Source organism: Acinonyx jubatus, chromosome A3 (assembly GCF_027475565.1).
Source record: "Acinonyx jubatus isolate Ajub_Pintada_27869175 chromosome A3, VMU_Ajub_asm_v1.0, whole genome shotgun sequence".
Taxonomy (NCBI): domain Eukaryota; kingdom Metazoa; phylum Chordata; class Mammalia; order Carnivora; family Felidae; genus Acinonyx; species Acinonyx jubatus.
Window position 1 is genome coordinate 6,517,011 of NC_069388.1, and position 25,555 is coordinate 6,542,565.

Consider the following 25,555-nt stretch of genomic DNA (forward strand, 5'->3'; position numbering starts at 1 on the left):
AAAGAGGAACCACTGTTGGTGTGTTTTTTTCTTTCTTTCGTTCTTTCTTTCTTTCTTTCTTTCTTTCTTCCTTTTTTAAAATATTTTAAATTTATTTTTGAAGGAGAGAGAGACACAGCGTGAGCAGGGGAGGGGCAGAGAGAAAGGGAGACACAGAGTCCAAAGCAGGCCTCAGGCTCTGAGCTGTCAGCACAGTGCCTGATGCGGGGCTCGAACTCACAAACCGTGAGATCATGACCTGAGCCAAAGTGGGATGCTTAACCACTGAGCCACCCAGGCACCCCGGTGTGTGGTCTTTCAACGTGTGAGCATGCACACATACATACACACGGATCATTTTGGTTTTTGGTTGTTTTTTGTTTAAATGGCTCTTTTTTGCCTCCAAGAACGAGTCCATCTTTTTTTCGCACATGACTAATATGTGGCAGAGGTATGCCAAAACTTATGTAGCCAATCTCCCCATCCAATCTCCCCATCGACAAACATTTAGGCATCTTTGTTTCTCCCCTACAACAAAAAATGCTACAATGGTCATGGCCTCCTCATCCAGATATAGCTTTGCCTTCTTGTGTAGTTCTGTAGCAATTCTGGGAGTCAAGTTTCTTGGTTGAAGGGAGTGTAGATGTTAAGCCTGTCGAGTAATTTCTCGCCCCTGAACCCATCCTAGTGCCGGGAAAATCCATAATACTTTTGTGAGCAGGTGCACTCAACATTTGATTTCCTGTAAAGCATGGATGTCTTGGAGAGCGAGGGAATCACCAGGGTGTCGAGAATATCAGTGCTAACTGAAGTGGGGGCCAAATACAAGTTCACCGGATCACACCTGGTTTAGGTCCCCACTTTGCACATTTAATCTCCTGAAGGACACCAAGAACTCAAGGCAGAGGGAAGCCCCTGCCTGAGTTTACACACCCTTTGCCCCACCTGTTTGACTTGGAAACACACGCATACCTGTTGCGGAAAGCTTAGGGTCTTTTCACAGATGATTCCGGTTCTGGAGGGCGGGGCAGGGAGTTCGTAGACTTGGGCAGTGGTGGGTGGGGGCCCCTCCACCCAGCTCTTCATGTGCTCGTAGACGGGGCCTGGAGTCGGGGGCTTGAGCAGGGTGGGCACCTGGTAGGTCTCCTTGGAGCTGGTGAGGGCTTCCCCCGGGCCTCTCAGGGAGGGGGGGCAGGGCCTGTCTGCGGGGACCTCAGGGAGCAGTTGGAGGCGGTTGGCAGGGGCCAGACCTTGCCGCCCATGGAGCAGACACTTCCACCAGCCCTCGCTTTCTGGCACATTTTGTTCTAGAATGGTCAAGATGTCTCCTCTGCAGAAAGCCAGCTCGTAGAAAGAGTCTGGGTGGTTGTCATAGAGTGCTCTGGCCAGGAGGGTCTGGGGGCAGGAGGAGAAAGAATTCATCGTCATTTCTGTGGCCGAAAACCATTGTACCCACACCGCTGGCTGAGAAACACTAGAGCGCATTCGTGGGTTTCCACCACCCCACAGGCTCTCGGCCCTGCTCTCTGCCTGATTTAGTCCTGCCTCCCCTTTGGGGGTCCGGTGAAAGGTCATATCCTCGGGGAAGTCTAACTTGTGGAGTGTCCCAAACGTACTCTCACCGCACTGTTTTAATTTGAGATTTTTTTGTTGTTTTTTTTAATATATGAAATTTATTGTCAAATTGGTTTCCATACAACACCCAGTGCTCATCCCAACAGGTGCCCTTCTCAATGCCCATCACCCACTTTTCCCTCCCTCCCACCCCCCATCAACCCTCAGTGTGTTCTCAGTTTTTAAGAGTCTCTTATGCTTTGGCTCTCTCCCACTCTAACTTCTTTTTCCCCCCCTCCCCTCCCCCATGGTCTTCTGTTAAGTTTCTCAGGATCCACATAAGAGTGAAAACATATGGTATCTGTCTTTCTCTGTATGGCTTATTTCACTTAGCATAACATTCTCCATTCCATCCACATTGCTGCAAAAGGCCATATTTCATTCTTTCTCATTGCCAAGTAGTATTCCATTGTGCATATAAACCACAACTTCTTTATCCATTCATCAGTTGATGGACATTTAGGCTCCTTCCACAATTCGGCTATTGTTGAGAGTGCTGCTATAAACAATGGGGTCCAAGGGCCCCTATGCATCAGCACTCCTGTATCCCTTGGGTAAATTCCTAGCAGTGCTATTGCTGGGCCATAGGGTAGATCTAGTTTTAATTTTTTGAGGAACCTCCACACTGTTTTCCAGAGCGGCTGCACCAGTTTGCATTCCCACCAACAGCCACCGTTTTAATTTGTGACGGCCATGACCTGTGTGCGTGAGTGCAGCCAACACATAGCTGAGTGGAAATCCTGACCCTGCCACTTCTTAGCTGTGTGCCTTGGAGCAAATTAGCTACTCTCTCTGGGCCTCAGTTTCCTGGTCTGTAAAATGGGACTAATGTTAATATCTCCCGGGGTAGGGGTAAGAATTCAATGGGTTGTTATGTACGCAAAGCTCACTGAACAGTGCCTGGCAGTCAGTAGGCCCTCTGTAGAGGTTGGCGGTTACTGTCCTAGCGATAACAGCACCCTCTGTCTGGTCCTTATTATCTTTCTCCTGGATTGGACTGGAAGTTTTGTGACTACCGGGACCATAGCTCACCTATTTGCTGCTCTGTCCCCAGCATCGAGCACACACTCAGGTGCATAGGAGATGCTCGGTAAATGTTCACTAATTGGTGAGTGAGGAAGCAGAGACACAGCGGTTAAGGACCGGTCTATCTGTGGTCACGCAGCCAGGATCAAAACCCAGTCTCCCTAATTCTCAGAACTCATGCTCTTTCTGTTCGCCCCCTGACCCTCAAAGGAAAATCACCTCGTAGCAATGGCAGCAATGGGTAAGCAAACCTCCTTCTTATTTGAACTTTCTGCTGAATTAAATGAAGGCGACTTGTTTCTGTGGGGCTTAATGGAGTCACCTGTTGCTATATTAGTGCACACTTAACACAGAGAAATTGGGAAATACAGAGAAGAAAAAAAGAAATCTGTGAAAATTACCCATAATCCCGCCACTCAGAGGTAACTTTTCATACCATTTTAAGTATTTATCCTTCCAGGTGCTTTTTTCTTTCTTCAATTAAATTTAGTTAATTATACTTTTGATGCTTATTAGCTCCTAGTACATGCAATTTGCAAATAAAACAAAGCAAAAATGACCAACGATCCCATTATGTTTGTGAAGAAGTGTGGCCTTTTTTTTTTTTTTTTTTTGCATAAAGTTTTTTCTGTTACAAAAATGGAATTGGATGTCCAACTGCTAAAAAGCATCACCTTAAACACACAGTCAGGTCAGTATGGATTTAGAGAAACACTGTGACATGTGTATGTATCTGAGAAGCAGTAAGTAGAATGCAGACAAATAGGCACTGAGAAGTCCCACGTGAAATCTCCTGCAATTGAGATCCTAGGGGATTACGAACAATTTTTCTGCATGGAACTTTCTTCTTACTGCAAAGAAATAAAAATTCATTACAGAGGGGGTATAAAATAGTGATAAGCAAATAGAAGGGAACAGAAACGGCTGCCCCAGGTAACCACTGTCACTTCTTTGGTTCATGACCTGACATCTTGTGCACATTTGTTCATATATATGCACCTAGAGTCAGCCGTATTTCCTTTAATTAATTAATTTAGAAAGCACATGACAGAGGGGCAGAGAGAGAAGGGGGTGGGGAGAGAGAGAGAGAGAGAGAGAGAGAATCTCAGGTAGGCTCCATACCCATACCTGGAGTCCAATGTGGGGGGCTTGATCCCACAATTGTGAGATCATAACCTGAGCCAGAACCAAGAGTCGGATGCTCAATTGACCGAGTCCTCCAGGCATCGCATGTCAGTTGAATTAAAAAAAATTTTTTAGGGGCGCCTGGGTGGCTCAGTCGGTTGAGGGTCCGACTTCGGCTCAGGTCACGATCTCACGGTCTGTGAGTTCGAGCCCCGTGTTGAGCCTCTCTCTCTGCCCCTCCCCTGCTCATGCTCTGTCTCTCTCTCTCTTTCTCTCTCTCTGTCAAAAATAAACATTAAAAAATTTTTTTTAAATTTTTTAATGTTTATTTTTGACAGATAGACACAGAACAGGGGAAAGTCAGAGAGAGAGGGAGACACAGAATCCGAAGCAGGCTCCAGGCTCTGAGCTGTCGGCACAGAGCCTGATGTGGGGCTCGAACCCACAAACTGTGAAATCATGACCTGAGCCAAAGTCGGATGCTTAGCCAACTGAGCCGCCCAGGCCCCCCAAGTCAGTTATATTTTTAAAACTTAATGGGATCGTATGCTACAATCTTTTTTTCCCACTAATAATAGATTATGAACATCTTTGTGTTAATAAATTGCTTTCTTCAGTATCTATCTATCTATCTATCTATCTATCTATCTATATATTTAATGTTTATTTATATGAGAGAGAGAGAGAGAAAGAGGGCACAGGCAGGGGAGGGGGACCCAGAATCCGAAGCAGGCTCCAGGCTCTGAGCTGTCAGAACGGAGCCCGATGCGGGACTCAAACCCACATACTGTGAGATCATGACCTGAGCTGAAGCTGGATGCTCAACTGACTGAGCCACCCAGGCGCCCCTGTTCAGTATCCTTCTAAATAGCAGTTCTGTTTTCCCTTGTAAGGACGAATCATGCCTTCCCCTCAGGTTCTGGGACATTTTAGCTAATTCCAGTTTTTAGCTATGACAACGCTAAGATGATCATCTTCGTAGCTAAATATCTGCAACCCTCCTTATTTATTTCCCCAGAGAAATTTCTAGGTGGGAAGTTGGCAGGGCGGTCATTGGGGCTCCTCCTTCCCTCACTGCCCTCAGGCATGGCTGGCCCATTTATACTCCCCCCACCCCACCCCCACCCCCGGGTGTGAGACTGCCCATTTCCTCACACCCCATGACCTGCGCATGAGCTCTTTGTTGGATGCTGCGTTTGTTTTAAAATCTTTGTCATGTAAACTTGAAATGTTTTTGTAACACATTCTTGGAAATTCCCAGACTACTGAAAACTAGAGAACTGGCTACAGCCTTCATGCCCCTGTGAGTGGATAACTTGGGAAGGGGTCACCTCCCTGCTACACTCCACCATTAACTCGTTTCATTTAAAATTTATTTTTCAAAGATGTATGCCTTTGAGAGAGAGAGAGGGAGAGAGAGAGCGAGCACAAGCAGGGAAGGGGTAGAAAGAGAGGGGGACAGAAGATCTGAAGTGGGTTCTACACTGACAGCAGAGAGCCCGATGAGGGGCTTGAACTCAGGAACCGTGAGATTATGACCTGCGCCGAGGTGGGACGCTCAACCAACTGAGCCTACCCAGGTGCTCCAACTTATTTTTTTAATTAAAAAAATTTGTAAATGTTTATTCATTTTTGAGAGGCAGAGACAGAGCGCGAGCAGGGGAGGGGCAGAGAGAGAGGGAGACACAGAATCCAAAGCAGGCTCCAGGCTCCGAGCCATCAGTATAGAGCCTGACACAGGGCTGGAACTCACAAACCACGAGATCATGCCCTGAGCCGAAGTCAGATGCTTAACAGACTGAGCCACCCAGGCGCCCCTCCAACTCATTTTTAAAAGAGGGAACACGGTTCCGCAGCGTTACGGGCATGTGTGTTGTGAAGGGTATCCCTGCCCGTGGGCGTCTCCTCTCCCATCCGTGGTGAACCGAAACGCTCACCTGAGAGGGATGGTGCAAATCCCACTGGTTGGAGGCGGAGTGAGTTTACAGGGTGACTCTGAAAAGCAGAGAGCCCAGTTAGGGCTAATAAACACCGCTTGCCTTCTGGGGGTGAGACCCACGCAGTGTCCCCTTAGCCGGTCATTTATTCCTTCCCAAGCGCAGCCAACCTTGGCTCAATGTTCACGAGGTACAGCACCGTTCCCCGTGCTTGAGTTCGGGGATACCAGTTTTGATCATGGGATGGTCTGCTCTGTGAGCCTCCTGGGGCTCCCCTGTAGCCCCAACTCTGCCCAAACCCTCAGAGCCCTACGCAATTCCACTCTCGCCTACATTTCCAAGGCTCAGGGTATCAGTTCCTCATCGCCCCACACACCCCGCCCTTCGTGGGGCCTGAGTCCTTCACACAGGCTACACCCTCCACCCCAAATAGTCAGCAGCTTTATGCCCAGTGAGACCCGCTCATCTTTCTAGACGCATCTTAGACGTCTCTTCCTCGCCGAAGGATTTCTTCACGCTCAGACTCTCCCAGACCCACCTGGTTCTCTCCATTTTTTTTTTGCTCAATGCATTTCCAGGTCCATACTGACAACCTTCACATGTAATTCATTAAGTCGGTGATCATCTATTTGGCGTCTGTGTCCGGGCACAGGCTCCAAGAGAGCGCACCTCCCTGGCTCTCACTGCATCCCCGGCTTCTGGCCCATGGTAGGTGCTCATCGTCTGCTTGTTGAGTTAGTGGGTAGATAAGGACGAGTAGTGTAATGTACCTGTGTTCAAGTCTTCGGGAGATAGAGAGACAGCACCAAGGTGAGAGTCCCTGTTTCTGTCTAGAGTAGGGTCAAAAAGGATGCTCTCCGTGACTCTCTGCCCAGCCCCTCAGGCGGCTTTCGGTGAAAACGACCACTGAGATGTCCAGAAAATGGGCTGCAGGACCTAGCTAATCTGCACACTCAATTCCTGTCCCGCAAATGTGTTCTAAGCGCATTTCCAGTGAATGTGGGTGCTCAGCTCGGAGAAGCTGGCAGAGATGAAGCATTTAGAGGGAACACAGTTTTAGAGCCTCATAAAGAGGATGGATTAAAGGCCAGGATTGAGTGAAGCTCCGTGCTACTTTGTAGATTTTTTTCCTAAAGAGGCGAATCATCTCTGTATGGTAAGAAAAGAACTTGAAAGTTTGCGGTGTAATACTTTGTCAGACTTTCACCGGATTTAGAAGGAGTCCTGCAATCCCTTCTTAGTATTCCTTTATTTTTTAAAAAGTGTTTGTTTTTGAAAGAGAGAGAGAGAGAGCGTGCCGGGGAGGGGCAAAGAGAGAGGGCGACAGAGGACCTGGAGCGGGCTCCGCAGGGACAGCAGAGAGCCTGACGCGGGGCTCGAACTCACGAACCGTGAGATCACGACCGGAGCCGAGATTGGACACTCAACCGAGCCACCCAGGCAGGCACCCCTTAATATTCCTTTATTAAATTGCCTACAAATACCTAGATTCTCAAATGCTCTTTGACCTAGTTTTCACATTCTAGTGGTTCTCTCATTCATTAATCCATTTAATGAAACCTTTGACAGGAGTTCGTTTTATGTTTTCATGAGGGTCATGATTTTACCTTTCTGAAAATTATACTTCAACTGTCCACACTAGCAAGAAAAACAACAACAACAACAACACAGTCTCTAACCCATCATCACAATTTCATGAAACCCGCTTGATGCGTCCGGAAAAGAGAGAGCTGGTCGTCTGAGACGTGCTTGCGTCTGTCTGGAAAGAAGATCGTGTGTATGTCCAGACGGAGCAGTTGCTGCGTTTGGGCAGCTGCTGGGGAGTGTCCCGACTGGCATCAGCGTGGTTGATGCACTTGCCTATTGTGAAAGGCAGTGGATTATCTTCCAGAGCACAGGGGGCTTGTATGATCACCCACCCACGGGCACCCACGGCGGTCCACGATGGACAGCCCCGGTCTAATTCCGGAGACAAGGTTTACTTCACGCTTCCAGCCTGCTGTCTGCAAACGCGCGTACCTTACAGGATGTAACCTCCAGCAAAGGAAAATCCTACGTGTGCTGCTGTCACAGGATGCCCTTCTGCGCGAGATTTCGTTACAATTGGCAGGGATGTCTCTGGACACCTCATGCAATCCACTGATGTCTCAGAGTTTGAATAACAAAGCGTATCAAAGTTTCTGTTCCAAAGGAAGAATTAAACACCAGAGAGGAACCTTGGGGGGTCTTTCTTCACCTAGAAAACAGTAGACTATATCGGGGCGCCTGGGAGGCTCAGTCGGTTAAGTGTCTGACTTAAGCTCAGATCATGACCTCAAGGTTCCCAAGTTCAAGCTCCACATCGGGCTCTGTGCTGACGGTGGGGAGCTGGCTTTGGATCCTCCGCTCCCCTCTCTTTCTGCACCCCCCCCCCGCTTGTGGGTTCTCTCTCTCAAAAATAAATATTTTTTAAAAAAGAAAACTGTGGACTATATTGAATGGGGCCTTATTCTGTGTTGGGGGAACTGCAGTCATATCACTGAAATCTTAGAAGCCTCAGAGGTGGCTTTTCTTGTCCTCATTTTACAGCGGAGGAAACCGAGGCTCAGGGGGGTGAAATGACTTGTCTAAGGTCACTTAGCCTTACATCTGCTCTCCTCACATCTATTATTGCGCATTCCCCTTACAATCCATTCTCCAGACATTTATATGCATAAATATTTACATACACAAATCAGATCATGTTGGTTTCTGGTTTAAAAACCTCCAATTGCTTAGACATACACTTGGAACAAAACCTACACTCTCTGCCTGATCGCCCCCCTAGCCCCCCTCTCCATCCATTAATTTTCCTTCGGCCACGTTGGTTTCTTACTTCTCCCAGATGCGCTAAGCTTACGTCCACCTCAGGACCTTTGCCCTTGCTATGCCTCCTGCCCAGAACACTCTTCCGCCAGATCTTTGCATGACTGGCTCCTCCTTCAGGCCTCCGCTCAAAAGTCACCTCCTGCCGAGGCATCCCTGACCACCCATGGAAGGCTAGCCTCCTTCTCTGCACCCACGCACGACTGAGACGCTGATGTTGCAGGCACTCTGAAGAAGGAATCCAGACAGGGCAAGCCGGACTTTGTTCGGGCAGGCTGGCAGTGGGGGGAGAGGAAGAAATAGCAACAAACATTTGTCCCACACCTGTGTTCCTGGTGCCGTGCCAAGCTCTTTACGGACAAGGCATGGAAACAACCGTCAGCTCAGCGAAGGCAACCTAACAACCAACCGATCATCTCTGAGGCCACTCACAGGGTGTTTTTTAAATAGGGTGTGAATTTGGAAAAGTTTGCGTAGATATTTAAGACATGAAGGAGGACATATGTTTATATTTTTGTTCCCCGTGGGCACGCTGGGAGTCGGATCCTGCGAGCCGTGGAAGAAACGGTGCTAACTAGTCTCCAAAAGGGGCATTTCCCTCAAATGCCCTTCTTCGTGCGGCAGCTGGAAGAGGGGCAAGGAAAATGAATGTGCACTTGGAAGAAAGAAACAAAAAGGCAGAGAATACGATTCCCTTTCTGGGAGACCTTCCCACAGCTGCCAGATGCAATGTGTTAATCTATGTTGAATCGGCAATGAGCTGGGGGAGTAGTTAGCTACAACTGGAGAAATCTGGGATGTTGTTCGTTCAGGCATTCGTGCATTTGTTCGGGAAGATTGTGTTAAGCATTTACTATACGCCCAGGGCTCTGCTGGAGACAGAGCAGAGCCTGATCTTACTCCAACGCACGTTGCAGCAGAGGAGATCAACTCCCATCAGATTTTCACAGAAATCAATATAGGGTTTCTACTTCTCTTAAGGACAATGATGGAAAATACAGGAAGTGGTGAGAAATATTATTGGGGTAGGGAGAAAGGGGGGCGTGCTCTGGGGGTGGGTAGGAGTTAGTCAGATCTCGACGGGGGGACGATCATCGAGGCAGGGGAAGAGAAATGTGTGAGGGCTGGAGTGACGGAGTGTGTGTGTGTGTGTGTGTGTGTGTGTGTGTGGTGGGCCGGAGGAACTGAAAGATGAACTGGCTGGAGAGAAGTAAACAAGGGATGTGGGGCTTGATTCCCTATTGGCTGCTGCCTATATATCTGCTAGCTGGGTGAAAGGGATTGGTGGGGGGCTACGGGGAGGCCAAGGAGCCTCATCGAAGCCAGTCACCCAGTCCAGGTGGGAGATGGGGGGCAGGCTGGATTTAGGATAGCTGTAGGGAGGAGGTCGTGAAGGATGGCAGGCGGTCTTTGAGGCGAGTCTTGAAAACAGGGCAGGATCACAAGTGCCGGAGAAGGGAGGAGGGACGCAGAATGGGCCGGGGAAAATAAGAAGCAGATGGAGACAGTTGGTGCTTGTACTTTCTGTCTTCTGCAGAGGCATAGAGAGGCAGCAGCAGCAGCAACCAGTCTAAGCGGAACCGGTTGAGACGAGCCTACAGAGATGTCACCTGCTGAAGCTTCATTTCTATGCTTCTTCACCGCTCATCACTCTCTGGACCAGGAAGGCGGACACAGCTTGAGACCCTGCAAGAGCCCGGCTTGCCTTTCTGCTCTGCTCTCCATTTTTATTTTCTTTAGTTCGCTTGGAAGAGCGAAGCGGCAGAAACTCAGAGCGCTAGGGCAGGATGGGGGACCCTGGGAGATGCTGTCTTCGGGTTTACCTCATTTCAGAGCGGCGTGTGCCTGAGACCGGGAGAGATCACATGACCTGCCTCAGGTCACCCAGCAGCCCGCGGTGGCAGAGGGGAGTCAAACTCAAGTGTGCCTGACTCCTGAGCCCGAATGGCCTCTCCAAATCCAAGTCAACCTCTTGCTCTGATCCGCTAAAGTCTACATGCATGTACTTTCAGAAGAAGATGCTTGAAAGACATCCCTAGGCTGCAGCAGGCTCGCGTGATCGCAGGAGTGGGTGTGAGTGAGGCAGGCTGAATGCTGGAGACTGGCACGCTCACACAGATTTGAGAATATAACTTCTTGGGCCACATGACACGCTCTGGGGCTGAGTCCAGCCCGCTGCTGGGGTCTTAGAGGCCCCACACTGTTTTCCTTTGCGAAGCCAAAGTTAATGGGCAGGAGGCTAGAGCATTTTGACTCAACGCAGGGCTCCTCTTAACAGGTGATCTGCCCTGAATCACCCCTGCCCCCCACCCTGCCCGGTTATGTTATAGCCAAGACTAACAGCCACCTGCTCGCAACTTGAGACTCTGTCTCTCTGCCCTTTCCTGCTTGCCTCCTCCTCCCCACCCCCCTCACAAGGGTCAGATCAGCATCACAGCTGATACAAGCGCTATCCCCACCCTCTGGACTCCTGTATTCCTAAAATTAAAAAGTTCGCAGCCGGGGATACAAGAGACCCCGAGATGGTTTCTTTCAAAGTAGCCGGCATATCATCATTCCCTTGGGAACATAAATCATACCACAAGGTCACCAGCTCACAGCAGGAAGCAATAAATAAGTGAGTGCCCCACACAACGATAGAGACGGTACATGAGGCAGGAACCCTGAGCAGCGAGTGACAGTTGGACCCCTGCTCTTACAATGTCATAGAACCTCATTGCTCGTAAGATGGGCACCTGTCTTCTACTAAAATCCTTCTTTGAAAAATGTCCACATTTAGCATTTTAGCTTCTGTCTCATAGGTTCTGTGACTTGTTTCCAAGAATTCTTTAGGAGAAGGTGGCAGAATTGTTCCTACTTCCCCTCTGAGGATCCCGAGAGCATAGCAACACATAAACCACAATCTCTTTAAAAAAGCATACAGTGTATATATTTCAAAGCTTTTGACATATGGAAAGTATGAATCCCTAAAGTTCACAAAGGCTTTCCCTGGATGTGGGAGCTTTGACTTTCACATCAGTGAAAGTTTCTCTTGTATATCTTTACAGTGCAGCTGAGCCCAGACTCGGAAACTCAGACGTAGACCCAGAGCAGAGCAAAGCGCTTTGATCCTTGTTAGAGACAACCGTCTCTCCTTGGATGAAATGGAAGTGTTTCACACTATGTAACTACACAGACAGGCTTGGAGAGATCAAAGCAGAGAGAACCGGGGCTGTGGGTTGGTTTGTGCCTGTTTATTTTCCATCATTTTTAAAAGCTCTTATGTTAAAAAAAAAAAAAAAGTTTCCAAGAGCGTAAGCAAAATCCCCTTACCACCTCCATTTTCCCACCCACACCCTCCAAAAAGGGAAGAAAGACAGAGGAAGAAGGACAATCCTGAGGAAGAAACAAAGTATCTTCGTGATACTCCTGTGAGAGGTGTTGATGGGCGACAGCATTCTGTGAGGTAACCTCTGGAAAGAGAGAGGGTAGACAGGCTGTAAGGAGTTACAGCAGAGATGGTCTGGAAAGGATTCCCAGTTTGCAAACCCTACACAACAATGCAGCCTTCTTCTTACACATGGCGTGTCAGCTAATAGTAATTTCCTGTAATTGATCAAAGAAAACAATCCCCTTCAATCTTCTTCTTCTTTTTTAATGTTTATTTATTTTCGAAGGAGACAGAGTGCGAGCAGGGGAGAGGCAGAGAGAGAGGAAGACACAGAATCCGAAACAGACTACAGGTTCTGGGCTGTCAGCACAGAGCCCGACCCGGGGCCTGAACTTGAGGACCGCGAGATCATGACCTGGGTCCAAGTCGGATGCTTAACTGCTAAACCGACCGAGCCACCCAGGCGCCCCCTCCCCTTTAATCTTCTGGACGCATATTGAGTCAGGCATCTTGTTACTGTCATAGTTTACGACTTAGCCAATGGCTCATAGATGGGGTAGCCGACACTTTTTCAACATCTGCGCCAGGCGCTGCGGTAAGAAATTAGCCTTGATGATCTCCCTTGATAGTCACCGTCCCATGAAGCAGTTACCACGATTAGTGTTGGAGAGATGGGAAAACTAAGGCACAGAGAGGGTGATTGAGTAGCGTAAGGTTGCTCAGAGGGCAAGGAACAGAACCAAGAATGGAACACAGGCAGTTTTGACCCGGGAGTCTGCCTTTTTGGCCCACAAATTGCAGAGCTTGGTACCGACTCCACCAGTTGGCATGTGCATTTTCACAGAGCAGCGAATGACAGAGTGTGCCCCAGGGAGATGAATGGTAAGCTGATAACTACATTTTAACTCAGTTGTGTAAGTTGTGTGGCCATTTATCAGAATTAGATCCTGCCCTAAGAATTCAGAAACTAGCTTAGGGGCACCTGGGTGGCTGAGTCGGTTAAGCGTCCGACTCGATTTCCACTCAGGTCATGATCTCACGGTTCATGGGATCGAGCCCCACGTCATGTCAGCATGAAGCCTGCTTGGGATTCTCTTTCTCCCTCTCTCTCTCTCTCTGCCCGTCCCCTGCTCACCCTCCGTCTGTCAAGATAAATAAATAAACTTAAAAAAAAATTTAGGAAATAGCTTGACTGTCATTACTGGTACATAATGATATACTTTTATAATGGAATACTCTACGGCTATTAAAAATAATGAGGTAGAGTGTATGTGAGTTGAAATGGAACAATCTCCAAAATGCAGTATTAATTTAATCAGGATGACCAACTGTGCATATGGTATGTCCCCATTTATGCTGTTATGAGGATAGCATCTTTCTGGAAGATGCCATAAATTGTTGGTTGGGGCTTTCCCTCTGGCCGGAGGAACCAGAGCCCAGGAAATTATAGAGGTTTGGGATTAAAGGAAAACATGCTTGCAACCCACGCCCCTCGGTACAGTTAGAATTTTGTAAACCAAGAGCCTGCTTGGGATTCTCTCTCCCCCCTGCCCTCTCTCTCTGCCCCTCCCCTGCTTGTGCTCTCTCTCTCCCCCTCTCAAAATAAATAAATGAACTTAAAAAAAAAAAAAAAAAAGAATCCCTCTTTGAAACAATTGTCCGAGAAAGAGGCTGTTGCCTCAACTTTTGTCTTCCCTCGTGGATTTCAATAGGTTTCCACAGCAACGTTTACGTTTCCAAGTACAGTTCCGCCAGGTTTAGGGAACTAAGAGTCACAGAAGATAGCAAAATGGTGCATTTCGTAATCAGAACTTGCCCTGAGATTTGCAACGGCGCCCAGTTAATAATATCCTTCCACTTGTCATGCCTAATGTAGTGAGAGAATTCATTTGTGGTATCGTAGAGCCCAAGACAGCTCTGGTTCAGTCATCCGCATTCCGGTCTCGGAAATATTCGGGCTTTTTTTGTTTGCTTGTTTTTTTTAATGAAGTGACAGCTGAGTGATTTCTTGCATCATCCTGCGACATAAGGAAAGGTTGATTCTCTTGGAGCTGGTTTTTAAAGACTTAGCCAAGTGGGTAAAGGAGAGAAGGCTGAGGAGAAGCTGCTGTTGTCTGCCGGGGAGGCCAGGGAAATCAGCGAGCTTCGGCCCCAGCAACCCCTCTGTACAAGTGGACAAGTTCTCGAATGAAGAGGTTCCAGGATGTGGAGAAAGGGATCCAAGGTCATTTAACTGCACGCGAGATACCGAAACGTGCTTCTCCCCTCCCCCCCCCAATTACCTTTATATTTAGAGGAACACGGAAGCTTAAAAAAATTAACCGAGCAGAATACAGCTTTTTAAACAAAATGTAAATTCTCTCTTTTTGGTTTCAAAACACGGGACACAGAGCACCTTTCAGTTACTCCCACCGGTGCGACAACTATCGGAGGACCGTCCTTCCGGGCTTCCCTAACTTGGGGGGAACATTTGAAATAACACGTCACGGCCCCCTTCGCATGGTTAGAGTTGCAAAGAAATGGAGGCCAGCAGAAAGAAACTCAGATACTCACATTCACTCTCATCTTGATCCTTTAAGGAGATTGTGTTTAAAGGTGACCATTCTGTGTCCTGGAAAACACCGGCAGAAGCCGCTTGGGAAGGGGGGGGTCTTCTGTAGCAGTTTGTGCCGGAGTGCCGACAGGTGTGGGTCTAAAACACTTGGGCGTGAATAGTGCTCTTTTCACAGCTGTTCCTGCGAGCAGATCTGGGCTGGACCCGACAGCCCTGGGTGCGGATGGGGCCGGCCACCCAACGAATTCCCTTGATCTGCTCCCTGGTTCCCTCCCATCCTCTGGGTGCAAATAGCCACTATGGTGGGTGTATCTATAGGCACCGGGGACAAAGAAGGGAATAACCCTGGTGAACTTGGACATGAGAAGATATACGAGCGAAAAAGAAAAACTTAAAGAATGATTCCTTGTCTTCCTAACGCCCATGAAAATGGCCCGGTGGCCAGGGATGACGGCGGTGTCTGTGAACAAGCACAAAGGTATAAGCGATTTCTCTGTAGACGCATCGAACTCTGACCCCTCCAGCTTCGAATTCTTCCTGATGGTTCAGATGAAGAAGCCACTCATCACAGGACTTCCGTACATCGCCCAATAATGAGACTTTGAGGAAGCGATTGTGGCCAGAAAAAAATTCCAAAGCCACTCGGTGGAAGTGAAATGTTTTCTTCCCTGATGTCTGAATACCGTGGTTTTCCAATAGGTTTGGGTCTTGGCCAGATCAACATGTTTGAGTCAACTTCCCCTATTCATGGGAACCTTGTTAGAACTCACTGTTAGTGCTTTATTAATTTGACAATTATCATTATTTTTTAAGATATATTTTACTTTATTTTAGAGAGAGAGAGGCCATGCGAGCTGAAGAAAGGGGCAGAGGGAGAGAGAGACAGAAAGAGAATCTCAAGCAGGCTCCACACTCAGCTCAGAGCCTGATGTGGGGCTCGATCTCATGACCATGAGATCATGACCTGAGTCAAAATCAAGAGTTGGAGGGTGCCTGGGTGGCTCGGTCAGTTAAGCATCTGGATTTTGATTTCAGCTCGGGTCATGGTCTTGCAGTTTGTGAGATCGAGCCCTGCATCGGAGCCTGCCTGGGATTCTTTTTTTTGTTTTGTTTTTAATGTTTATTTTTGAGAGAGAGAGAGAGAGAGAGATACAGAGTGTGAGCGCGGGAGGAGCAGAGAGAAAGAGGGAGAAACAGAATCCGAAGCAGGCTCCAGGCTCTGAGCTGGCAGCACAGAGCCCAACGCGGGGCTCGAACTCACGGACCGTGAGATTGTGACCTGAGATGAAGTCGGACGCTCAACTTAATTCTCTCCCTATGGATTCTTAATCTCTCCCTATGTCTCTGCCCCTCCTCGGCTCACGCTCTCTCCCCCTCTCTCTCAAAATAAATAAATAAACTTAAAAAAAAAAAAAAGAGTTGGACACTCAACCGACTGAACCACCCAGGCGCCCAGACGATTCTTTATTAAGCACCTACTGTATGCTTGATAACGTGTGCTGGGGAGAGCGGTGCGCGAGGTTCCCTCGATCCAAGCTCAGGATTGAAATGCTGCAACATTTGATCAACCAAGCCTTGTAGTAATTGAGATCTGGCCCAAGACAGATGCATGTTGTACCAAACTGCGTTCTACAGCTGGTTGTGCCCTGGAGATCCGGCATCTGTATTCCTGGACGTGTCCCCTCCACCACCTCCAAGCTCGCTCCTGACCAGCCACGTCCCTGACTTATTGTTTACAATACCTAGTTGGGAAAAAGGAGAAGTTGGAAGCAGCTTCTGGGAGTGGTTGAGGCTCAGTCCCAGCTTGTGAGAAGCTCCTCGATGGAGAAGAGTGAGAAACTAGGAACTTCTCGGGGCCTCCCTAACCTCACCTGAAAGCGGGGTGGCCGTGCAGCATTCCCGAGTGGCTGCAACACCTCGCCCCCTGCATGATTTCTTTCCTTATACTTCTCTCTCACCCCAGGAAGGAGGGCGGGGGCAAGAACATCACAGGTAGGTTCCTTTCCTTCTTAGCTTCCTTTCCTCTACTCCTCCTTTCTCTCTTTTTTTGGAGGGAAATGAAGAGGAAAGGCAGGGGAGATACAAAAGGTGTTTTGTGCTGTTCGATTGGTCCCCAGCGACTGTACGACCTCGGATGAGGAGGAAGCTTCGTCTAAGGCTGCACTCCTTCGGCCTCGCGCCTGTTCACAGCACGTCATTTCCATGGGCCACCAGTACGGATTTTTACTCAAGTCACGTGTTAAATCAAGCCGATTAAAAACAACTCTCCCTAAGCAATATTACCTATAGAATTACGTTCAATGAACTAGTCTTAGTTTTTCTTTTTTAATTTTTGAAAATGTTTCTTTATTTTTGAGTCAGAGAGAGACAGAGCATGAGCAGGGCAGGGGCAGAGGGAGAGAGGGGGAGACAGAATCTGAAGCAGGTTCCAGGCTCTGAGCTGTCAGCACAGAGCCTGATGCGGAGCTTGAACCCACGAACCGTGAGATCCAGACCTGAGCCAAAGTCAGGTGCTTAACCGACTGAGCCACCCAGGCGCCCCTCTTAGTTTTTTCTGATGCACATTAAAATGCATTATCTAGGGGCACCTGGGTGGCTCAGTGGGTTCAGTGTCCCACTCTTGGTTTCAGCTCAGGGCATAATCTCACAGTTCATGAGTTTGAGCCCCGGGTAGAGCTCTGTGCTGACAGCTCAGAGCCTGGAGCCTGCTTTGGATTCTGTGTCTCCCCCTCTCTCTGCCTCTCCACCACTCCTGCTCTCTCTCTCTCTCTCTCTCTCTCTCTGTCTCGAAAATAAATACACATTTAAAAAATTAAAAAAAAGTTTTTTAATTAAAAAAAAGTCTTACTCAGGAGACTACGCAGAACGTTAGAGACAGGTGTGTGTAACTGGCCCTTGATCTCACAGTGCTTGTTGACCTCCTCACTCTGGGCAACATCCGCGTAGGAAAAAAGCAACTTCAAGTACTCGCCATCTGTAACTGACTCTCGCGTTCTTTCGACCTCGGAGCGAGTTGAAATTCTGGAGCGGAGGGAACATCCCACAAAGCCCTTTGGACTTTTCGTTAACCAGAGGGCAAACGTCTCCAAGGGAGGAAGGCCCCTACTGCTTTCTCATCTCATTCCTTGTTTGCTCTTCTCCCCAAATGACAGACTGCCTGTGATAGGTGCATCACAGAAGCTGCTCTTGATTCTCAGGAGAAGCAACACTTTAAAGGAAGAAAAGAACAATTCTGTGTGTTCAGTAATTCATAAGCCGAGCTGCTGTTGCAGGTGCGGGACATATGGCCTTCTTGCCACTGGCTCTGTCCTCATGGTGTGGACACAGGGTCCTCCAATCGAATACACAGATGGCTTATGAGCATACGTCTGGAAATGGTCCCTAAACTATTTATTTCCCCTTTTTCACAGCTCACGCTGGGGCAGTCGAATATCACTTGTACGGCATATTTTCTACCAGCCCCCCACCTTCCTCCTTTGAAGTTATTTCCTCTCCAAGAACTTGTCATTTCCTCCCTTAGTCATTCTATTTCCAAAATGACCATGTTCTGTTTCTACGGCTGCTTCCCCATTCGATTACCATGTAGGCCACTTTCCTTCGAATAGTCTGGTAAATTCTGGGATCGTGATGGTATCCTGTTTAGTTCTTATTTTTTTTTTCAGTAGTGAGCTCTATAGCAAATAAAACATTAAGAGAATAAAAGTTTTTAAGCAGGAGTGATAATATAGTGTTATTATATTCTGTTCTATTTTTATATTACATGTTATATTATGTATTCTATTTTCTATTACATTTTTATTAACTGAAATGACAGTTTATTTTGTTGAGAAAGGGACATAGACATTTGTGTTCTTTGTGGCATTTAGAATGGTGCCTGGCGCAAAGCGGGCACTCGATATTTGTTGGATGAACGAAAGGTATATTATCTCAACAGAAAATGGAAATAGGGTTGGTAGAAAACAAACGTCAGTTTCCAAAAAAAGAAAAAGGTGTGTGTATAGCACATGTAGTTCAATAAAACCATTTACACCTTTATTTACTATTCTTTCTGTTTACATCTCCTGCCAGTTTCAAATGTCAAAAGTTTCTCTCTCTTTGTTTTTTTTTTTTTTTTTTTTTTTGAAAGGCAGGGCAAGTGATTCTCATCCGTGTGCATTGAGAACACCAAGGTGGCATCTAAAATGTTAAGAGTTAAATAAGTGTTAAAAAATAAATTAAAAAATAAAAGGGGGGGACGCCTGGGTGGCTCAGTTGGTTGAGCATCCAACTTTGGCTCAGGTCACGATCTCGCGGTTTGTGAGTTCGAGCCCCAGGTCGGGATCTGTGCTGACAGCTCAGAGCCTGGAGCCGGCTTCAGATTCCATCTCTCTCTCTCCCCCTCCCCTGCTCATGCTCTGCCTCTCTCTCTCTCTCAAAGATAAATAAATGTTAAAAAAAATTTTTTTTAATAAATAAATGAAATGGAAAGAGAGGCCACCACCCTGGTCCCCTGATTTATCCCCCTCCTTCTGCTCTTCCCTGCCAACATTCCCTTTGTTGCGTAGCAGCCAGAATGATCTCTTAAAACATAAACCGGACCATGTCATCTCCTGCTTTAAATAGGCCAGTGGCTTCCTTTGCAGTTAGAATGCAGTTCGAACTTCTTACAGGACTGACAAGGTCCTATGTGAATGGGATCCTGCTTACCCCGTTGATCTCATTTCTGCCCACTCTTTCCCTTGGTCCTTCTGCTCCAACAACACTGGCCTTTCTGTGGATACTGCACAATGCTGAATTCATTCCTGTCACAGGGCCTTTGCATTTGCTGTTTCTTCTGCCCTGAATGCTTCTGTCATCATTCAGGACTCCAGAGAGGCCCTTTCTGTCCATCACCTCTATCAGATCACCTTGTTTTATTTTTCTTCATGGCAGTCATCACCATCTGAAATCATGGTGTCCATTTACTCATTTACTAACTTTCTGACTCCACTAAAATATCAGCAATGTGTTGATCATCTGAACCCCAGGGCCCAATAACTGCATGCCGGATGGATGGCTAAACAATGAGCAGTGAATTGTGTTTTCAAGCTGGCTGTGGTGTCTGGGCTCTTTTGTTTTGTGGGGCAGGTGAAGCAATGGAATTGCTGCACACGGTCGGAGGGAGGCCACGGGTCCTTGTGACCTTGACCTCAGCTGCGAAGGTTTAGATCTAAGGCAACATCTGACCATGGGAGCTGGAAGGGGGCCAGTTCCCGAGAATCTAGGCTGAGTGGCTCGGGTCGGGGCCAGGTAGGGGTTAGGGAGCTTAGAGCCGGGCAGCCTCGGTTCCCAGGGGTGTGACGACTAGGAAGTGCCGTGTCTGACCTTGTGGCAGGGCAGGGCGATGTCACAAGAGCTCCATCTGCACTCTCTGTAACCTCCCATTCATTCACACACACTCCAGGTGTTTATTGGGCACCTACTAAGTGCAGGCACTGCCATGGCACTGGAGACGCAGCCCTGAATAAGAAAGCCCAGCTCTGTCCCTGGAGGAGCTGACTCTCCAGAGGGGAAGACACATGATGATAAAAGGGACAAACGATTGAGAAAGATGATTTCAGATGTTGATAAATGAAGACGAGGCGGAGAATGAGAAAGACCAGGGAAGGTGTGGGAGGCGATTGGATGGGCGGTCCAGAAAGGCCTTGAGCAAGCGTGTGAGTGAGCAAGTGAGTGAGTGTGGAAGATGCTGGTGGGGAGGACCCACGGGACCCAACCCCCCTACATGAATGTTCCCAGGCAGGGGAAGGGGCGGGCAGTGTGGTGGGGGGCTGTGGGGAGGGGGTCAGTCATGCCTCGTGGCCATGGTAAGTTCTCCACCTACATTCCCACTTGCCCTTCTTCCACAAAGACAGAGTTAAAATGTCTTACTTCCCATTCAGAGGTGCTAAAGGCACAAGGAGAACCTGTGATTGCTCCCCACCCACAAACAAGGTCCCGAGGTCCTGAGCGCTCTTGCCCAGAAGCCCTGAAGTAAGTGCAGCCTGCGCCCCTGGGAGACACATCGCCGTTGGGTCTGTCAGAGTCTAAGAATTTTGGCGCCTTTACCTCTAAGTCTTTACCGCGACCCTCCTTGAGGGGCTCTACGACCACTACCCCCAGGATTGGGATGTAAGACAGCCAGAGGGTGTTTGCTCTTTAATCGAGGCTGAATCTGAACTGTTAAGAATATCTGAGAGTATTTAAATGTGCTTAAAACATAAATATTATTTTGATCAATTCTCTGGACATCCACCCTTTAGTAATGAGGGGACAGACACTTGTTTGAAAACTCCCTTCAGAAAAGCAAGTGAGCACGCCGTCATGTTTATGAAAGAGAGAAAGTGCAGCTTGTAGAGAAAATACTTTCAGAAAGTAGGTTTAAAATAGAATTTCAGGGCGGCTCAGTTGGTTAAGCATCTGACTTCAGCTCAGGTCATGATCTTGAGGTTGGTGAGTTTGAGCCCTGCATCAGGCTCTCTGTCACAGTGCCGAGACCACCCGGGATCCTCTGTCTCCCTCTCTCTGCCCCTCCCCCACTTGTGCTCGGTCTCTCTCTCTCTTTCCAAAATTAACATTAAAAAAGTAAGAAAATAGAATACCATTTCAGAAATTCTCAGAAAGCGAAGGAAAACAAATACCATCTTATCTGACTCTGTGATTCTCCTTCAGTTCCTGGACATGTACCCCAGTGAGACAAAGGTGCTAATTTCACCGTCACTTCTAATGGTGTGTATTCATCTGCACACGTGTGCACACACACATGCATATTCAGAAGTCAACACAATTTGTAACAAATGGGACTGCATCGCTAAAGTACATGCAGACTCCATTTTCATAAATAAGGCACTTTTTGAAACTGCCCAGAATCCCAAACAAAGGTGCTAATTTCACCGTCACTTCTAATGGTGTGTACTCATCTGCACACGTGTGCACACACACATGCATATTCAGAAGTCAACACAATTTGTAACAAATGGGACTGCATCGCTAAAGTACATGCAGACTCCATTTTCATAAATAAGGCACTTTTTGAAACTGCCCAGAATCCCAAACAAAGATTTACATGTCATAAAATCACTCATGCACCCTGTCTTTTAGACTTGACTTTCTTGAATGGAGGTGAACAGGGAATCAATCAGCTACAGTCCAGTAAGTCAACAGATGAGGTGTTAGACGGACCACTTTGCCACACATGAGGACTTCTACGTCTGTTGCAACTGTACTGCGTGAGCCCAGCGTTTCTTATCACTAGTATCAGCGTGTTTATTTTTCCGTTTTCTCTTGGTTTTATAAGACATTAAGGAAAACCTCGTGAAAAGCAGAAGACTACACAAAGGTGAATGCTCTACCGACATGAAACCATCGGGTGACAAAAAGCAGCAGCACCACGGGACGGTGTGACAGGGCAATCGCTGGTCACCACCCACTGTCCCCAGGCCACCTTCAAGGTACGAGAGGTGCTCTGGGTCCCCTTGGCTGAACATGAAGGTGCTTCAAAGCAAAATGCACCAAAGCAGAGAACCACTTACGTGATATGACCCCTGACAGCATCGTGTGACCCTTTGATCAAAGAGAATTAATGAACAATAATCAAGGAGATCAACTGTGCTAAAACAAATGGAACTCTAATACGTATTGTTAATTGTGAAAGGCAAGAAGCTCGACAATGGATCAGTTACTGCTCCCATTTGTATAAAGCCTTTTAAACAAGTGTATTATATCACATGGGCGTTGCCCGTTCTGTAGGGGTACCCAAGCGTACCAAGGGGTACTCTGCTGAGTTTGCCTGTGGACTAGGACTTGAAGACATGAGCTCTTGCCCAAGTACTTACTGCCTTTATGTGGACTGATTGTTAGAAGGACATTATTAATTCAACATTAAATTTTTGTGTGTGTGATCATATTGGAGTTGTGTAGAACGTCCTTGTTTTTAGGAGACACATGTTGATGTTTTGGGAGGGGGGGTGAAGGGTCATTATGCCTACAATTTGTTTTCAAATGGCTTAGCAACAGCAACAACAAAGTGTGTGTGTGTGTGTGTGTGTGTGTGTGTATGTGTGTAAATATACACAAATAGATGCAGACAAATGTGACAAAGTGCCAGGAATCAGTGAATCTTGGTGAAGGATATACAGGGGTTTACTGAATTACTTCTCCCCCCCCCCCCGCCAGTTTTCCAATGGTTTAAACATTTTTCAAAGAAAAAAAAAGTGGGCACAAAATTCTAGGGTAGCTTCGCTATTTACACACGATCCATACAAGAGAGGCGGTCATGGGTTACTCAGCCATAAGTTCCACTAGTGACATACATTAGTATTACTTTAATAATCAATAGCATATATTTAATTCATATAAACAAGCTTCCCATTTAGTAATTGTTTCATTTTCTTTCCTGCACGACTGAAGGTTTAAAAAAGGCCTAGCAAGATAATCCCTGAGCTTTATTTTCTTTGCGTCTGAGCCATTTTTCTTTTTAAGCAGCCATTACAGCGTTCTAGACAGAGAATCTTTTTTGATTCGTGCCACAGACCTGAGCCCCACTCACACGTACCAGTACAAAAATTACCGGGAAATGGCATGCAGAATGCCCCCTGTGGACTCAGCAGGGGAGGCTGAAGCCAGATCTGGACTCTGCTCTTGGGAAGGAGCACAGAATCAACCCGGGAGTGACACTAAGTGTTTGCAGGGTCCAGAGAGAGGAGAGGTCAGGGTGAGCTGAGGCCAAGACCCGCATCTTGCTGGGAAAGCTGTTTGGAAGCTGAGCAGACACAACGGGATGGATTGTGTTCTCAACCCCACGAACTGGTTTCTGCGAGAAGTAACTTTCATCCGTCTCTGAATCCAACTGGTCAGGGGCTTTGGAGCACCCCTCTTTTCCACGCTTAGACTTCTAGTAAGCTTTTCCATCTCCAACCTACATGTTACTAGTATTCACCCTTCGACTTCATTAGAAACTTGGAACTAAAGTCAGTCATTGTCCTTAACCGTAACTGGTTGTTTCGTGAACTGCCCATCCGAACGGCCCCCCGTCACTCACCCTGGGCGTGCCATCCATGATCTCTGCTCCCTTCATGCTGGTGTGAAACAGCTCCCGTGAGCTCTCCGGCTGATATCTCTGGCTTCAGAGGAGGGATTATGCAATGTCACTGCATGCCTTGGGCTGGTTCTCAGAAACTGAATTCTATGGAGCTATCTGACAACACGGGAAATTGTCACGATTCTGCCAGCAGGCAAACTTTCTGCAAAGCGCGATAAGAGTAAAACGAAAGGGCTGGCGGAGAGGGGCCAGAAATCCAGGCCACACTCACTCTTCGATGCCTGGCATCTCATTTGGTCTATAAGTAGAGAGTGTCACACATTTGCTATGTGAAACCACAAACGAAGAAAAAAAATACTCTTCTGCTTTGTAGGGTGAAGTTCCTACTTTCAAAGCTCGGTGTAGGAACGCTCTGCATTCTCATCCCACAAACACTGTGAACAACTCCCACCCAACACACCAAGCTCGTTTTCCTGATGAGAGGCCACTAGGACAAATTTGTGACCATGGTGGCTGTTTCTTTCCTCCTGCTTTCTAAACTTGTCCTGCGAACAGCCGGGAGAAAACAGGTCAAGGGGAATGCCTTAAAGGACCTGGTCCCAGCACATCTCTCCTCGGAGGCACAGTCCTCCGTGCTCTCACCCCATACCCACCCCACCTCCTGGTCTTTGCTCACAAAGCTTCACTGTGAACATCTCCTGGGTGCTGACTCTGTACCAGGGCCGTGCTGAGCACCTCTCAGTACAATTCTATTATCTCTGAAATCTCATCCACCCACCGTCTGAACTTGAAGCCACACCGCTAATTCGTGCAGCTCAACACTGCTTGCTCGGGCTTTCTACTTCCCCTGAATTCCTCCTCAACGTTGAGGGAAGACATACACAGGGAGGCAGACTCCTTGCGGGGCACATTCACGTTGTTACTTCATTTAAACAGACTGGCACCCGTTCTTCCGAGCCTGCCTCAGGTAGCACCTCCGACGGGTGGTGTCTCCCATTGCTACCTTCCTGCAAGTGCTGCGCTCACTGACTGGTCTGCGTGGCACCCACTGCTGAGCAGTCAGTCCTCACGAGTCTGAGCACCAGGAAGGGTTTACTTGTGGACACGGCCGACTGATTCCTGGCTGAGACAATCCATGTTTTAAATGGGCATCATTGTTGGAAGTTAACTCCCGGGGCCGAGTAACTGACGTGTTGCAGATGGGAGCAGATCACAGGGAGGGAACAGTGACCCCGCAGAATGAGGATGAACTGACTTAGCGACAAGTTCAAGGCGGAGATCCCAGGAGGGGAAGGCAGAGACAGGAGGATGGGGAGTAATTTAGGGAAGTCTTCATGGGGAAGGCAAGATGTGAGAGGTGGGGGCAGATCAGGGTAGAGTGTTCCTAGCTGTAACACCATGAATATGCAAAAAAAAAAAAAAAAAAAAAAAAAAAAAAAAGAGAGAGAGAGAGAGATGGAATTAGCAAGTTCCATTTAAGGAAAGCAAGCAGATTCAGAGGAAAGAGTAATGAGTCATAAGGGCTGAAGTTATGAATGACAGACAGCCTGGACTAGCAGAAGGACTTTATCTTATTATTTGTAGGTAAGACAAAGAAATCGTTAACACAGTACTCTCGCAATGCATATACCTAGTCATATTTGTAAGGCAAAGGTTCTACAAAATGGCAGATGATTTCCATGTGGTTGAATGTGAATCTGGGCATTTTTCTTGGGTATGCCTCTTCACCCCTGCTTTCTTCTGGCCCTACCTGCACCTCTGTGCTGGTGGGCACGGGCTGGGCAGCATCTTGAGTAAGGAACATGGAGGCACTACTGAGCTAAGGCTGAGGTTCGTGTCTCCAGGGTGGGAATCTATTAACCTAAACTTGGTGCTTCCATGTATATTTAGATGTTATTATGTTATGATTCTGTTTCAAAAAGTCCCAGGGGCGCCTGGGTGGCTCAGTTAGTTGAGCATCCGACTTTGGCTCAGATCATGATCTCGCGGTTTGTGGGTTCGAGCCCCGCGTTGGGCTCTGGGCTGACAGCTCGGAGCCTGGAGCCTGCTTCTGATTCTGTGTCTCCCTC

At 47.7% G+C, this 25,555-nt stretch overlaps 1 protein-coding gene across 3 annotated transcripts in view; it reads right to left on the reverse strand.

Annotated features, from left to right (window-relative positions):
* Nucleotides 1-24,856, reverse strand: part of CASS4 (Cas scaffold protein family member 4) — a 37,641-nt gene extending 12,785 nt beyond the window's left edge. Inside the window, exons 1-2 of one of the 3 annotated variants that reach the window (XM_053199793.1) lie at nt 23,487-24,856; nt 952-1,374 (exon numbers count right to left, since the gene is read on the reverse strand). In XM_053199793.1, the coding sequence (XP_053055768.1) occupies nt 952-1,374; nt 23,487-23,522 (459 nt within the window). In that variant the 5' untranslated portion in view covers nt 23,523-24,856. Of the gene's footprint in view, nt 1-951; nt 1,375-3,055; nt 4,138-23,486 lie in introns of those variants that run through there. The other 2 variants (XM_015066947.3, XM_053199792.1) reach the window with 2 other exon arrangements.
* Between the last annotated feature and the right edge of the window lie 699 nt (nt 24,857-25,555).